Source organism: Tyto alba, unplaced genomic scaffold, assembly GCF_018691265.1.
Source record: "Tyto alba isolate M040663 unplaced genomic scaffold, T.alba_DEE_v4.0 Super-Scaffold_30, whole genome shotgun sequence".
NCBI classification, from domain to species: Eukaryota; Metazoa; Chordata; class Aves; order Strigiformes; family Tytonidae; genus Tyto; species Tyto alba.
Window position 1 is genome coordinate 3,009,584 of NW_024881305.1, and position 15,690 is coordinate 3,025,273.

At 59.8% G+C, this 15,690-nt stretch overlaps 1 protein-coding gene across 4 annotated transcripts in view; it reads right to left on the minus strand.

Annotated features, from left to right (window-relative positions):
* Positions 1 to 30: 30 nt before the first annotated feature.
* Positions 31 to 15,690, minus strand: part of SCUBE3 (signal peptide, CUB domain and EGF like domain containing 3) — a 39,746-nt gene continuing 24,086 nt past the window's right edge. For 2 of the 4 annotated variants that reach the window (XM_033009536.2, XM_033009533.2), the window contains 16 exons: positions 13,875 to 13,991; positions 12,113 to 12,235; positions 10,226 to 10,342; positions 8,990 to 9,112; positions 8,351 to 8,485; positions 7,944 to 8,036; positions 7,742 to 7,858; positions 7,494 to 7,655; positions 6,421 to 6,624; positions 6,148 to 6,309; positions 5,700 to 5,867; positions 5,424 to 5,585; positions 4,976 to 5,173; positions 4,367 to 4,519; positions 4,097 to 4,176; positions 31 to 3,906 (listed from right to left, as the gene is read on the minus strand). In XM_033009536.2, the coding sequence (XP_032865427.1) occupies positions 3,757 to 3,906; positions 4,097 to 4,176; positions 4,367 to 4,519; positions 4,976 to 5,173; positions 5,424 to 5,585; positions 5,700 to 5,867; positions 6,148 to 6,309; positions 6,421 to 6,624; positions 7,494 to 7,655; positions 7,742 to 7,858; positions 7,944 to 8,036; positions 8,351 to 8,485; positions 8,990 to 9,112; positions 10,226 to 10,342; positions 12,113 to 12,235; positions 13,875 to 13,991 (2,264 nt within the window). In that variant the 3' untranslated portion in view covers positions 31 to 3,756. The remainder of the gene's footprint in view (positions 3,907 to 4,096; positions 4,177 to 4,366; positions 4,520 to 4,975; positions 5,174 to 5,423; positions 5,586 to 5,699; positions 5,868 to 6,147; positions 6,310 to 6,420; positions 6,625 to 7,493; positions 7,656 to 7,741; positions 7,859 to 7,943; positions 8,037 to 8,350; positions 8,486 to 8,989; positions 9,113 to 10,225; positions 10,343 to 12,112; positions 12,236 to 13,874; positions 13,992 to 15,690) is intronic. The other 2 variants (XM_033009535.2, XM_033009534.2) reach the window with 2 other exon arrangements.

The following is a 15,690-nucleotide window of genomic DNA, read 5'->3' on the forward strand; positions in this document are numbered from 1 at the left end:
GCTGTGGGGAGCTGAGAGGGATGTGAATTCAAGAGGAATATCAGATTAGGAGCTTTTGGTCATCCTGTGCTGGGGGACACTCGGATTTATGGGTTTCTGCTGCCCCCACAAAAACCAGTGACTGGGGTCCTGCCCAGCAGCAGCTCAGGAGGACTTGGGTGTCTCCCAGCTGGGCCCAGTTACCCACAGGATCCAGAGGGCTGGGGGCTGTGGGGAGGGAGCTGCAGCTCAGCAAGGGGGTTGGGGCCAAGGTAAGGGGTGTTTTCCATCCCCCCGGTCCAACTCCATGTTCTGTGCTAAAAATGAGATCTGTTGCATCTAATTAATGTATATAAATAAATACATTGTGTAATGACTGGCGAGCTTATGGAAATGTGTAGGATTTAAGCTTCTGGGGAAAAAAAAAAAAAAACCTACGCCCTTGAAAAGAGCTTGTCTTAGCATCCAAGGGAACAAAACAATGAAAATAGCTTTGGATCCTGCTGTTAGAAACCTTTAAAATAAGCATCAAAGCCAGTTTCTGAAAGATCAACACAACACCAAGAAATTCCATTTAATAATTAAAAAAAGACAATACAAAATGCAAACGTTTCTTTTTACAAAGTTCAGATACATTTTTTTTCTCTTAATCAAGTGCAAATAACTTCATGAACTACATCTTTAATTTTTGCTGGAGATGGTAAGTTATGGCCCACTGCAAAAGGCAGATATAAATATTCCAACATGAAAAAAAAAAAAAAACAACCAACAACCCTTATTTATGCTCACTGTGTCGAAACATTCAATACATCTGAGGTGGCTGATGATGCAGTTTTCAGCCTTTCAAACCCTTTCTGAGTCGTGGGTGTGGGTGAAGAGCGGGGCTGAAGTGGGCAGGGTGCTTCAGGTGGCTCCGTGGGCTTTTGGGGGGGGTTATTTGAGATATTTGGTGAAATGAGGAGGAAGAGATGTTACCAGATGTCTCTGGCCGTTACAGGAGGACGTGCTGCCCACTTTGCCCTTCAGAAACTTCTTTAGGGGAGTGGAGGTGGCTGGTGCAGTGGCAACGGTGGCAACGAGGTCACCCCGAGGCTCCGGGAGCCCCAGTGCCCCGCAGGGTCAGAGCGACGGCAAACCCCGTCATTTAATCACAATTAATGAACTGTGAGCACGTGTGGCTGCATGGCACCGGGGCCACCGCAGCGGGGTTAGTCCTTCCTGGGTTGTTTTTATTTTTGCTGTTTTTTTTTTTTTTTTTTCTTCTAAATCTGAAAGACCCTTTCAACGGTCAGCACTCTGCTATGAGTGCCCTGGAGCAATAAAAATTAAAAAGAAAAAAACAAAAAAACAACAAACCAAACAACCCTCCAAATCCCTACAACAGCTTTTGTGCATCAAAGCAGCTGCTTTCAGACACCAACCAAGTGACAAACGGCTCAGCCCACAGATGTGGAGCTTCCAAACGGGCTGGGAGCCGGGCGGCAGGAGGGGTAAATCCACAGCTGGGATGAATCAGGACAGACTTTTCCAACCCATGCGGCTTGGGGACAAACCTCAGCCCCCTGCGCCAGCGCTCGCCCAGCCTGCAGCCCCTCACAGCGCCCAGAAGAAACTCTTGGGGTGCCGGAGCAGCACAGGTTGAGGAGGGAAACTGGGTGAGCAGCTGCCTCCCAGTTTTGGCAAGGGCTGACCAGAGCGGGGGACGTGCGGAGCAATAAATAATTGGTCCATTAAGAGCAGGGCTCGCCCCAGATGTGGTCAAAGAGCTGGAGACAAGCAGGGACAGGGATGGGAGGGGAATCTGGCAACAGGAGGCAAATTGGCCACATTTAGTCCTGGCAGCTCCAGGTCTTTGAGAGGATGATGATGGGGATGAAGGTGCGGGGAGGTGGCAGCTGGTGGCCAGGCTGGAAAGGGAGCGAGGCTTGGGGAGGAGGAGGAGGGATGATCAGTGGCAGTGGCCGCTGGGCCCCGAGGGTCCTGTCTGGCCACAGGAAGATGCTGAGGGGACAAACCCACTAGTGACACCCCCCCGGCCATTGTCCCCAGCCCTGCTCGGCTGCCAAGGCAGGTGGCAGTGAGGCTGGGGGGGGGGTGGCAGGATGGGGGTTCCCCCCCCCGGGATCTGCACCCCGCTCCCTGGGGAGGGGCTCCCGCAGCCTCGCAGAGGGACCAGCACGCACCCAGGGATGGAGCCGAAGGCACCTGAAGGGCTTTGGAAGCATGAAGCTTCCCCGGAGCCGGGGAGGGATGGCTCTGCCTCCGGGGGACCTCCAGACCTTGGGGGAGCGGGGGGGAGGTGAATTTTGGGGCTGAGCGAAGGGGCAGCTCCCCTCTCCTGCCAGCGTGGCCCCCCCAGACCCTGCCTCAGGACCTGCCCCCTCGGTTTCCCCCAGGTCTCGGCTCATCCCAGAGTCCCTATAGGGAAGCAAAAGGCTTTGCGACACGCAGCTGATGGCAGAGTTTTGCATCCTCCTCACAACGGGGCTTGAACAACCCTCAAACCACGGCGGATCAGCCCAAAAGCTCACAGTCCCCCCAGCCACTCTGGACGGACCGAGATGCCTCAAACCCCCCCACAAAAACTCACCCCATCACACGCTGAGCAGGAGAGGCACCGTCTCCCCTCTCCAAACAGGGGTTTTTATCGGGGACAAACGCGGTGGAAAAGGTTGCAAGGCCTGAAAACAGCATCCCGCCGGGCAGCGGCAGCCCGGGGCTAGGTTTGCTTTGGGTGGGTGGTTTTTGTTTTTGTTACAAACGCACATTCTCATTTCTCAGGCAGGTATAAATATTGTCGTTTCTAGTAGAAAAAACAAAACAAAACAAAACACTTCCCTCTAAATAATATAAAGAAGACTCAAATGATTGCACTTAATACATATGAAAAAGGTAGAAAGGAGGATATCCTAGTGCACAAACATTTACTCCTGCTCTTCACAAAGCTTGCTTTTCCGAGTTACTCTTTGGCAGAGCTTGTAAGAAAGTCTGGTTTCTTGGCACAAGTGTCTGGGGTGGGGGAAAAAAAAAAAAAAAAAACAACGAACCCGGCTGAAAGTCCTTCTCCTTTGCTCCCTGTTTTCTCCCATGCAGCCAGACATTGTTCTCCGGGAACGTGGCTTGGCTGTGCTTTCCTCCCAGCGCCAGCGCGGCTCTCCGGCGGGACGGCCACTGGAGCCACCACAGTTGCCGTTCGCTGGCGTGCTTTGCTGATCTCTCCTTTAAATTTTCTTTTTAATCAAGTATGTTTTTTAAAATTCTTTTCCCCCGATCTCTGCAAAGCGATGCTGACACCCACAACCCAGGCGCTGCGATAAATGCAGCGTTACCTTCTTGCACTCCTCTGCGAAAGGGCTCGGTGGGGCTGCAGCCGGCGCCAGCCCCGTGGGCTGGAAGGACAATGACCCCCCACCCCCCAATGGCCCCGGGCTGCTGGTGGCACCAGGGAATGGGGACAGACCTGGCATAAAGGAAACCAAAGGGAGGATGGAGGACGGCGAAAGGACCAGTGCTTCGGTTTCCTAAAATGAAGAAGCTGCTTCGGAGGAGAGGAGCGGCTTCGCTGGTGGCTGGATGAGACCGGAGCATCCCCCCCCCCGGCCAGGGGCACGGCTCTGCGGGGAGCGGCGGAGAAATCGTGGGGGGACGTCTGCAGGGCGAGAGGTGATGGTCCTGCCGGAGCCGAGCAGAGGAAGGAGAAAATTGGAAAGGAGAAGGAAGAGAGAAGAGGGTTTCCTTGGCTGCGGGGCGGCCCAGGGGCGGCGGGGGCGTGGGGGGCTATTTGTAAGGCCGGAGGAAGCTGGAGACTTTGGAGCGGAGGAGTTTGATGAAGGAGCGGGGCAACATCTCCTTGTGTTTCTCCGTGTACTTGAAGTAGTTCTGGGGGTGCGCCAGCACGTCGAAGAAAGCTTTGATGAGCTTCTTATCCTGTGAGGATGCCAAACCGGAGTGTGTGCGGGGGGGTCACCATCCCACCCCGTGCTCCCCTTGCCCTGCTCCAAAGCTGAAGCCGTGGGCGCAGGGAGGGCGTGGGGTTACCCCTGAAGGGAAGGGTGCTCCTGCACGCCAGCACCCCCCCGAGCCCGGGGCACCGAGGATCCAGTGGGGACGGGCTCACCTTGAGGATCTCCTGGTGGTTTTCGGAGGCGTAGAGCCGCCCGTCCCGCACGATGTCCTCCACCAGCTGCTCATAGTCCTCTGCAACACCCAACCGAGAAACACCGTCAGGACCTGAGCTGTCACTCGTCCCCAAACCTCTGCTCCCCATCCCTGAGTCTGCTCCCCCCCAAACACACGGGAGGTGTGAACTGGGGGGTAACCCAGATACCAAACGGAGCAGGGGGCCACTGGCACACCGGGATGGCGTCCCCCTGCCCCCTGTGCTCACCGTCGTAGGTGACATAGGGGATCTGGAAGCCCCGGGCGCTGTTGGCTTCGCTGGTTTTGAAGTTGATCCACAGTTTCCGAGAGCGGGCGGTGAAGGCGATGGGCCTCTCGTAGGTCTGGCAGGTCTCGTAGGTGGTGATGGAGGACGGGGAGGCTGCGGGGGAACGGCGAGGGGCCACGTGATGCTGGATGTCCACGCATGGAGCTACCCGCAGCTTGACTGTGCTTAAATGCTCAGGGTGAAGCGGGGCACCAGGGCTGGGGATTGTCCATGTTCCGCGAGGCTGAGCCCCCCTCAACCCTCACGTTACATACCGGGGATGTTGTTATTCCTTCCTTGCTCTGGAAAGCTCCAAATGGAGCTTCTGACCCCCTAAAAAGGAGTGCTGAGACCTGGGTGTGCAACCCACCCCACGCACATCCCCCTGATCCAGCAAGACACTGGGGTGGCAGAGCGATGCCGATCCCCCCGCTCACCCAGTTCCCCAAAATCCCCTCCTGCTGCCCGGGGACGCGGCTTTCTCCCTTTGCAGGAGGCAGCTCTGCCAAAGCCCAGGCTTTTCCTCCCCCGGCTCCTCCCGTGAGCACCACGGCGCGCTCGGTTACCTACAGTTTTTCCGCATGACCAAGACGTCGCCACACTCATCCTCGGAGGGGAGGAAGATCTCCGGCACCACGATGAGGATCTTGCGCTTGGGCGGCGGGTTGATGTTCCAGGTACACTCAACGTTGGCAGGGTAATTCCCCGGGTAGTTGGGGGACTCGATGTAGCCCGTGTACTCGCCCAGCTCCCCCCCACACTGCCGGTCTGCAAGGTATGGAGAGCTGGTTCAACTGGGAACCAGGGTGCTGGGATTTGGGGGGAGGGGGTTATTGGGCAAGGTGGGGGGGAGTGCTCTATTAGCGCTGCTCCATGCATCCCCCCCATGCCTGCCTGCGTGCATACAGCACCGAAATGACCCCGAACTCTATCTTAAGAGATTTTTAAATACTTCTGAGGGAGGACCCCAATCCTCGCCATGCCTGTCCCCGCCTCCATCGCACCCCAGTTCGCCTACTTTTGCACTGGGACACAGAGGTGGAGCCGTCGAAGTCGGTGGTGGTGTTGCCAGGACAGGAGATGCAGTAATTCTGCCGAAAATCCGGCTGGTAGGTGCCCACGGCGCAGCGGATGCAGCGGTGGACGCTCGTGTTGTAGTAGTGCCCGGGGGAGCACTGGACTGGGGTGGGTGGGGGGGGTGGGGTGTGGATCAGAGAGCACAGGGGGCTGTGTCAGTCACTGGCATGGCCCCCTTGGGTGCCCCCTCTCCCCAGGGATCAGCCCCCCCACCTACCTTTGGTGTCACAGTCCTGGAAGGAGAGGGCTCCTTCGTGGCGGGTGGTCAGCCCCCCGCCGCAGGGGAAGCAGAGCGCCCGCCCCACCTCGGGCTGGTAGGACCCTCGGGGACACGGCTGGCAGGGCTTGAAGCCATCAGCAGAGTGCTGGCCAGGGGGACACTGACCTGTGGGCACGGGCACGGCTCAGTCCTGGCAACCCACGTGCCCAGGGCTCTCCTGCCGCGTGCCCAGTTCCTCTCCCCGCCCAGCCTTGGCAACATCTATATCCAGAGCAAGCGCTGCCCTTCCCGGGGTCTCCTCGAAACGATAAACGCTCAAAATAACAACTTCTGTGGGATGCTCAGGGCTTTCCCCTCTTCTGGAGCGGGGCTGACGGCTGATGGTTGAGGTTGCAGCCCTGGACAACCCCAAGCACCTCCCAGCCCCGCTCCGTGCCCCCCTTACCCGTGCAGCCGGTGATGTTGGTGGCTCCCACCGGTCCGAAAGCATCACCGCGGGGACACAGGTCGCAGGAGAGCTGCCCTTCCTTCTCCTGGTAGGTGCCGGCGGGGCAGGGGACGCATTGCTCCGTCTGGCCGTGGTAATAGGTTCCCTGCGAGCAGCTAACTGAGAGCCGGGGGGGGACGTCAGCGATGCGACGGGGGGGGCTGTCACCGCTGGGGCGGGGGGGGACGCGTGGCTGGCCCCCCACCCCAGGCACCCCACGATGCTCCTTACCACACTTGCCGCCCAGGCGCTGCTGGCCCGGCCCGCAGCTCTCCTGCCGCTCCGGGGCCACGCTCAGCTTCCTCGCCACCTCGTACTCCATCCCCGCGAAGCGGAGCAGGAACCGCTCCTGGTTGATGGATTTCTTCAGGGCTTTGATGGCCGACTTCAGCTTTTTCTCCACTCTCTGTCGCAGGCAGTGCAGGTTGCAGCTGGCTGGGGGCGCAGGGGGGAATAGGGGTGCAGTAAGAGGGGAGGGACGGAGAGGGAAACCCAGCAGGATTAAAACCATCTCCCAAACGGTCCAGCACATCCCAGTCCAGCGTGGGATGAAGGCTGGTTTGGCTCTCCTTGCTGCACAAGGATGGCACCATCCCCCTGGTGTCACCACCAACCCTCTGGTCCCACCACCGTCCCTCTGGTCCCACCACCATCCCCCTGGTTCCACCACCATCCCCCTGGTCCCACCACCAACCCTCTGGTCCCACCACCGTCCCTCTGGTCCCACCACCATCCCCCTGGTTCCACCACCATCCCCCTGGTCCCACCACCAACCCTCTGGTCCCACCACCAACCCTCTGGTCCCACCACCGTCCCTCTGGTCCCACCACCATCCCACTGGTTCCACCACCATCCCCCTGGTCCCACCACCATCCCCACAGTCCCACCACCGTCCCTCTGGTCCCACCACTATGTCCCCAGTCCCACCATCATCCCCACAGTCCCACCACCATCCCCCTGGTCCCACCATCAACCCTCTCGTCCCACCACCAATCCTCTCGTCCCACCACTGTCCCCCTGGTCCTACCACCATCCCCTCAGTCCCACCACCATCCCCCTGGTTCCACCACCAACCCTCTGGTCCCATTACCAAGCCCCCAGTCCCACCATCATCCCCCTGGTCCCACCATCATCTCCTTGATCCTACCACCATGCCACCAGTCCCGCCATCATCCCCTTGGTCCTACCACCGTCCCCCTGGTCCTACCCTGGTCCCACCACCAACCCTCTGGTCCCACCACCATCCCCCTGGTCCCACCACCCTCACCTGTACCCAAGACGGGCCAAACCACCTCTGTGCCCACCTGTGATCTCCTCCGGCTTGATCTCTGCCTCGAACTCCAGCGTGATGCGCGTCACCTCCTTGTTGGAGGAGTTGCGAGCCCGGCGGCCCTTCCCCTTCTTGGACGAGTCACACTTGAGGTTGACGAAGGCGACCTGGCAGTCGGAGCAAGGTGCCGAACCACCTGCACGTGGGGGGGAACAAGTCAGCACCCCATCCCTCCTGGGGGGGACGGGCATCCCCGCCGCCCCCCCTGCCATCACACCTCACCTTGCGCCCCAGCCTTCCCCGCCTCATCCTGCTTGCCCTTGGCCCGCGGGTGCAGGTGGCACTTGGCATCCTTGATCTTGAAGGAAGCTTTTTGTTTGATTGGCGCAGCGACAGTCTCTAAAAGAAAAGGCGGGCGCTCAACAACCCTGGCGCAGGGCAGCCTGGCCAGCGGTGGCCGTGGGCACCCCGGGACCCCCCTTACCGAGGCACTGCTGGCTGCTGTTGGAGGGTCTCTGCTGGCCGCCCTGCCGCAGGACGGGGGTCCCACAGCTCACTGTGTAGCTGCTGTCTGACTCTGCGGGATGGAGGAATGGGAATTGGGGGATGTCGGGGCAGCCGCCCGGTCCCTGCGATGTCGTAGGGAGGCACAGCTGAACTGCAGGGGGGAATGATGCCCAGCACCCCTCCATGGGGATCCTGCACCTGGAATCCATCCCGTGGATCTACACGCAGGGATGAGCCCCCCCCAAGCAACCACCTCCCTCCCTCACCATGGCCACGACTTGGGTGCTCTGCACCCTGGCTATGCAGCTGCTGGTCTCCCTCCCAGTTTGGGCCATGCAGGGAAATGGGAACCCCCCCTGCCCGTGCTGGTGGTGGCACTGGTACCTGGCAGAAAGCGGGCTTTGGAGGCGCAGGTGAGGGCACAGCTGTCCTTTTTGCCCGTCTTGTTGCAGGTGAGGGTGGCCCGCGGTGGCACCGAACCTGGCAGGCATTTCACCAGCTCTGAGGGACACGCGCCGGCTGGTGATGACAAGCAGGGACACCCGTGGCTGGCACAGCCTGGGGACCTGTGAGGGACCCCTGCGCCCTCCCAGGTCCCGGGTGGGATTCACCAGGGAGGAGAGGGTGCCAGTGCACAGCATGGGGACCCGGGAGCAGCATCCCACCTCCCCCAGCTCCTGCTTGGAGATGTGAGCTGTGACTGCTGGGATTGTAATTCTTTTAGCGGCGGGCAGCCTGTCCCCAACAAAGGGGAGGCAGCTGGGTACCAGGGCATGGCTGGGGCCATGAAAACAGCTCCTTTAGGAATATTTGCCAGTGCAGAAGCTCACGGTCAGCCCCAAGCATGGTCAAAAAAGAAATGAGATGACCAAGGGCAGAGGGAGCCTGTCCCATAGCATCCCTGCACCAGGACACCCCAAAACCCCTGAGCTCCCCCAGCTCTGACCTGAATCCCAACAGCCCCAAGTGACGGAAGGGCCGTGAGGAGCATCCCCACCCATGGTGTGCCCTGCCCCAATGTACCTATACAGTCCTTTTTGTTCCAGTGCAGCTTGCAGCCAGCGGGACAGGTACACTGGTAGCTGCCAGGCGTGTTGATGCAGCCGAATTTGCAGCCCCCGCGGTTGATGCTGCATTCATCAACGTCTGTGGAGAAGAAGGGAGAGGCGGTGGGCGAGGGGCAGCAAGACCTGCCCTCCCCCCGGGGCTCTGACACTGAATCGCTGCGCTGTCTCAGGGTTGTGATTTTGGATGGATAAATTGCACGACCCGTGCTCAGCGGGAGATGGGGGGATGAGGGAAACCCCGGCTCCCGGTGTCCCCACGGGCCGGGCAGTGACGGGGGCAGCCCACCCAGGCTGAGCCCGGCCCCGGCCCCGCGGCGGGCTGGGGAGCTGCGGGGGGCAGCAGACGGAGCCGACATGGAAGCACTTAGCAGCCGAATTCAAAAGGCAGCTGCTCGGCAGCCCTGGCCCCTCTCCCCGCGGTGGGGACCCTCTGCCCTGGCCTGAAATGAGGGGTTGGTCCTCCAGGCACAAGCAGGGGCAGAGGTGGGAAGCAGCCAGGCATGGAGCTGCCCCTCAAACACCCCTCCATGCCCATCTCCCCTTCCTTGGGAGCATCGGTGGGAGCCAGCGACCCTTCCACTGCGGGGTCCCACTGAGAGCATCCCGGGGGCTGCGCTGGCTCACGCCGGCTGCGTATTTTGGGAGCATGAGGAGTGTTGCCCACCCTTGCCAGCCAGGCAGCACCGGAGCACCCAACCTCGTGCTGCCGTCTCACCGGGCCGACGGCACCGCTGCCGCGACACGCTCCGGCAACCCCCGCCGAAGCGTGTTTCATCTGCCTCCCCACTTCCCGGGGCGCCGCACGCCCCCGCCCTTGGGAGCTATCTGCCTTGTGAAACTTAAATCAAACCCTTTTGATGTTTCCCTTCCCACCCCGTCCTAGCTCCCTGCCAAAACCGGCGGGGATTTCTCCCTCTCTCCCGCTGCAGACAAGTCGCAAATTGTTCCTGTCGCTCTGTTTGAAGTTGCAGACACCAGCGTCTGCCTGCGAGCCCCCTCCCAGCCTGGCCCCAGCTTGGGGTACGTGGGGAACCGACCCTCCCCGTGGGCCCTTGAGGTGAGGGGTATCCCCGGGGGTCCCGCAGCAACCATGCTGTGGGGCTGCCCCATCCCTGGGTGCCCCGTGTGCCCCCCCAGGACCTGAACCCAGCAGGGTGATGGGCTCCTCCTGCCAGCATCCAGCCGGCCCTACCTCCGCAGTGGGTGAGCCCGTACAGCGTGTAGCCCTTGTTGCAGAGGCACTGGAAGCTGCCGGGGGTGTTGATGCAGAGGTGGTCGCAGGTCCGGTCAAAAGAGCACTCGTCAATGTCTGAGGGAAAGGCAACGGGGAGAGGTGAGAGCTGGCACGGTGGAGGGGCAGCCCTGGGCATGAGGGCTGTCCCCTTCTGGCTCCAATTGCTCCAGCCAGCTGGGGGCTGCACTGGGATGCTCTGGGATCCTGCACCGAGATGCTCCAGGGATCCAGCACCAGGATGCTCTGGGGATGCAGCACCAGGATGCTCGGGGACCCTGCACTGGGGTGCTCGGGGACCCTGTGCTCCCCATCTGCTTCCACGCTCCCTCTTTGCCCACTCCAGCTGCTGCTACATGGGAGCAGCAGCCCACTGCACCAGCATCTCTCCTCACAAGCTCCTGCAGCCTCTCTGCACCTCAAAGCAGGACCAGCACCGTGTCCTTGGAACGGGGTGGCTGCGAGAGCCCCTGGCTGCCTCCCGGCCAGGGCTCTGCTCCGTGCCAGGGCGGGATGCTGCGCGGGCAGGTTCTGCCCCGGGGACGGTGCCAGCGATGTCGGCTCGGCCCCGCGGGGCACCTCGCCGGGGCAGGGAGGCCCTGGCTGGGCGGGTGAACCCAACCTGGCGGGTTTGAGCATCATTTCATTGGCTTCATTAAGTTAATTGCCGCGCTCACGTCAAACTCCCAAGAGCGCAGAACCTGGACGGAGATGAAAGCGGTCGCAGCCCCGGAGCGCACCAGCCCCCTCCTTCCCCAGCCGTGCGCTTTCGGGAGGCAGCACTTGGGCTCACACACACCCACCGTGCCAGCATCAGCTGCGGGCTGCGGGGGTAGAGCCTTGTGCTCCCCCCGGGATGGCCCAGCAACCTGCCGGGTCATTTAAACCTGCTGGGTTTAGGTAGGGTGTGCAGGAGTATGTTGGGACAAGGGAAAAAAGGTGGAAAAAGCAGCGTGGAGTGAGCAGGATGCATCTTCCGCCTCTCCTCCTGACCTCCGACAGATGGGGGAAGGAGGAATTCTTTTGCCAAAGCCACCAAAATCCTTGCTCAGCTTTGATGGCTTGCAAAAATGGCATGTCCCCGAGCAGGGCATGATCCAGTCCCTGCCGTGGGGTGGGTGGTGGAGGACGAGAGGCAAGGCAGGGCATGTCCCTGCTGCTCTTCCCATCACCTGGCCCAGGAAAACGGCGGCGTCTCGAGAGGGAAGGAAGCAGACGGTGCGGCAGTGCGAGTGCTTTAGCAGGGAGCTACGGTCGTGCTGCTGCAGGATCGCTAGCAGAAACTTTGTGCAATAAAGCAGAGAAGCTTGGGAGAAGCCCCAAGGTGCCAGGGTGGGTGCTGAGCTCAGGGTGCCCTCCCTGGACACATGGGGTGCTGCTGGGGTGCCCGGTCCCCTGGCATGGGTGCTCTGGAGCAGAGGCCTCTGTGCTTTCTGCCTGTGGGGATGGTTGCTGTGCCCGGGCAGAGCTGTGTCCCAGCCCACGGGGCTGCAGGGAACGTTATGACCATAATCCCAGTCCTGAGAAAGGCTGGAGGATTTTACCTGGCATCTGCCTAATCGCTGGCTTTAACTCTGGTGCACGAAGAGCCCAGAAATCCCCAACTTGGGAGCAGGGCTGGGACAGCAGCCCAGCTCTGCAGATCAAAGGGCTAAGCCCCAGACCAGAACCCAAATCCAACACTAATCTCCCGAAGGATGTACGCAATCCAGAGGAAAGCAAAGAGGAATGAGTAACCGGGCCAGCACTCCTTCAGCAGCAACCGTGGGAGGGCTGAGAAACGCCGGAGGGCAGGGAGAGGTGATGGGCCTGGGCAGGGCAGGGTGCGGGGGTCCTGCTGCCCCTCACCTTGGCAGTTCCTCTCGTTGATGAGCAGCTTGTAGCCCTTCTTGCAGCTGCACTCGAAGCTGCCCACCGTGTTCCTGCAGATGTGGTCGCAGCCGCCGTTGTTGAGCCGGCACTCGTCAATGTCTGGTGGGGACAGGGGACACGTGTCACGCCCCAGCTGGGATGTGCAGCTGGGAGAGCGGGGTCCTCCCCCCACCCCAGACCCCATCCCCACCAGGAACCAGCAAACGGAGCAAACCCTTTGGGCTCTGATGGTCACTGGGGGAATGTGACTGCTGGTTTTATCTGGGTGCATTTGGGGAGCTGAATGGGGACAACGGTGCAGGCCAGGGCTCCTGGGCTCGGCTCCCCTTGGAAGCTGTGAAAAACATTTAATTTCTGCAGGTCTCAGCATCCCTCAGAGCAGAGCCAGGGTCTCTGAAAGAGCCTCACAGCTGGGGGAAAGCACCAGACCAGTCTGCAGAGTCACAGGTTTGGGCTGGGGGCTGCTTTTGGGGGGCCAGGAGCAGCAGAAGGAAAGAGCAAGCCAGAGGGGGAAACCCCTCCTTCAACAGCCGCTCGACAAAATAAACACTTTTCAAACCTCACCTCTCTGCTTGCCATCTCCCTCCTCTCATAAACAAAGCTAAAAATGATGATGCACAGTAACTACAGAGAGCCCCAACAACCTGGAATGAGGCTGGGACCTGTTTTTTTGGGTGTTGTTTTTTTTTTTTTTCCTTTTTCCACTAATCACAAAATTTACTGCTAGGAAATGACCTGTAAAATAGAAGAAGACCAGGAAGAGGCAGCTGCCTTCCCCATCCTTCCATCCCCCAGCCGCCAGCGCCGGGGCGGCAGCTCTGCCTCTCTGAGGCTGGGGCTTTCTTTTTACGACTGCGAGGGAGCGAGCTGTAAACCAGCCCGCAGCCGTAATAAAACCCCCAGACACAGGGGACGTGGCTCCGGGTTATTGCACGTTCCTGGAAACTGTAGAATTGGAGAAGGGGGTGGTGGGGGGGGAGGGATGCTCTGATAAAATAACAGGGGGCAGGGGGTTTCTGGAAGCAGTCAGCAGGTAGACAGGCAGCCGGCAGCGGGACGGGTTTTTCCTTTCAAGCGGGGTCAAGTTCCTGGAGGTGCCAAAAGACACAACGCAGGCGCCGGCCAGCCCTGGGGTCACGGTGTCCCCCTGGCCAGGGTCGGGGGGAGGTTTGGGGTGGTTGGGGTAACCAGTCGGGACTTCTGCCCCTTGCAGACGCAGGTGGATGGGGGGGCCGGGGGGGAGCGTGCAGAGGCGCGTGGCATCCCGTGGTGTCCTCCCCTGATCGGGACCCGGTGCTTGGACCCAGCTGGATGGTGACCACAGAGGGACTCGTGCATCTCCAATCCCCAGAGCAGCTGTGGATTTCCTGCACACCCAGCCCCTACCCGTGGGGAAACTGAGGCAGCAGGGTGAAGTGAGGCAGGACGGGACCCTCTAGCCCCACAAATGCCATGCCTCTGCCTTGACCTGACCCCCCTTTCCTCCTCCCCAAAGGCTTCCCGGGGGGAGCGGGGCCAACCACGATGCCTTTAGCAAGGTCGGCTGAGCTCCTGCGCTTGGGAGTGATCCCTGTCCCCACCCAACGGATGCAAACACCAAGCAAGAGAATGCTGAGGGCAATGTTGAGCCAAGCTAAACCCAAGCCTTTTGTAAGGGCACCGAGAACACAAAGAGGGGGGGGTCTGAGGCACCCAAGGGTGAGCAGTGAACACCCTGGCCCTGCTTGCACCCACTTACCTTTGCATGTCTTCCTGTCGGGCTGGAGCATGAAGCCCATGGGGCAGCTGCAGTGCACGCCCGTGGCCGCGTCGTGACACTTGCTGTCGCAGCCCCCGTTGTTCACGGCACACGTCTCTGCACAGAGAGAAGACACAGCAGCCGGGGTCAGGGATCGGTGTTTAAAACCACCCAGATGTCCCCATGCCACCCAGGCATCCCCACGTCACCCAAATGACCCCACAGCACAGGCTGGGAGAGGTAGAAGGTGCAAACATCCCTGCAGAGCCCACTGAAACCACCCTCGGCGTTTCACACAGCCAGAGCGTGGTCACGGAGCCCCTGAATTAATAAACACCCCGGATACAGATCGCAAGGGCCGGCGGGGGTAAAGCATTAACGTTGGGCAATCCCACAGCATTTTTCCACCTCCGTGGACAACCTGGCGCTTGTTGCCGTCCCATTGCCCCGCCACACACCCGGGTGCTGCTCCCCAGGGATTTTGCAGGTGAAATAAGGGTGCGTGTGACCCATCCCATGTTGCAGGCAGCGCTAAGAGAGGAAAAAGCACCCAAATTTCCCGTCCAAACCCCTGCACAACCCTCCCGCCTTCCAACAACCTGCTCTTATCTACTGGGTGTCTGCATTTAAGGCAGAGAGGGGAGTGGGGACAGCCCTGTCCCCTCGTCAGAGAATGCTTTATTAATTGCAGGCGGGGAGCAGAGCAGCACCCGGCTGTCCTGGGGAGGATGGGGTTGGGGACACAGGCAAGGACATGCGGGCAGAGCCGCTGCCTGTTGTGAAACAGCTGGGAAAAACAGAGGTGGTGCAATGGAGGCTCTTCATTCCTGAAACGCGTCAGCTTTTCAGCTGATGGAGGGAACGGTGGCTCCGTGGGATTAATCCCACCACGCTCAGCCTCCACGCTGGCATCGGGGCTGCGTGTCCCCCAAAAACAGGGTCTGGTGGAGTCCAGCTGTGGCAGCTCCACCGAGGAGGAACTGAATTTCCAAGTGACAAAGTCACAGCGCCTGCTGTGCAAAACGCAGCCGGAGCCGGGTCTTGCCGGGGGGTGCCCAGGCTGCGGCTCCCCAGGATGCAGGTGCACAGCCCCGGTCCCCCAGCGGGATGGGGGGGCGAGTCCTGGCCCCTCACTGCCACTGCTGCCACCGAGCCACAAAGCCACGGGTCACCCTGAACCGCCAGTCCCCAACCAGCACCCGCCGCTCAGGCACCCTGGCCCATCCAGTGTCACGGGCTAATCTGGGAGACGCTTCGTATAATTAGAACACACACACAGAGGCAGGCAGCATCAGTGGAAAAAAAATCCAATTTAAAAAAAAATGCTAATTATTTCAGTATTATCAAAGTCAGCTGTTGCTGGTAGGACTAGAAGGGACACTAATTTAAATGAAGCATTTTCAGCTTGACAGCTTCCCTGTGAGATCAATCCTCAATTTTGGTCCTAACCACCAGAACAATGGTTTGAAGTGCATTAAGTTGTTCACAAAGGATAATAAAATATTCCTTTCAGAAGGATGGTTGCTTGGATAAATGAGGCATTTGGGCTTCAAGGAACCCAAGATGAAAATGCCTTGAAGAAATTCCTTAGAAAGAGCAAATCCCAGGTTCTCCTGCTCTTTGCAAGCACCGCATGGGGTGGGAATGACTGAACCATCCAACCATTTGCCGCAGGGTGAGGGAGCTGGGATCGCTCTGTGCTCGTCTTGCTGCTGCTATTTTTATGATGTCCCATAATAAGAGAACAAAAGGGACCATTTTACGAAATTAATAGCCAGCACAATTACAAAACTTAACGGCAAGGGAGGGATTTCTG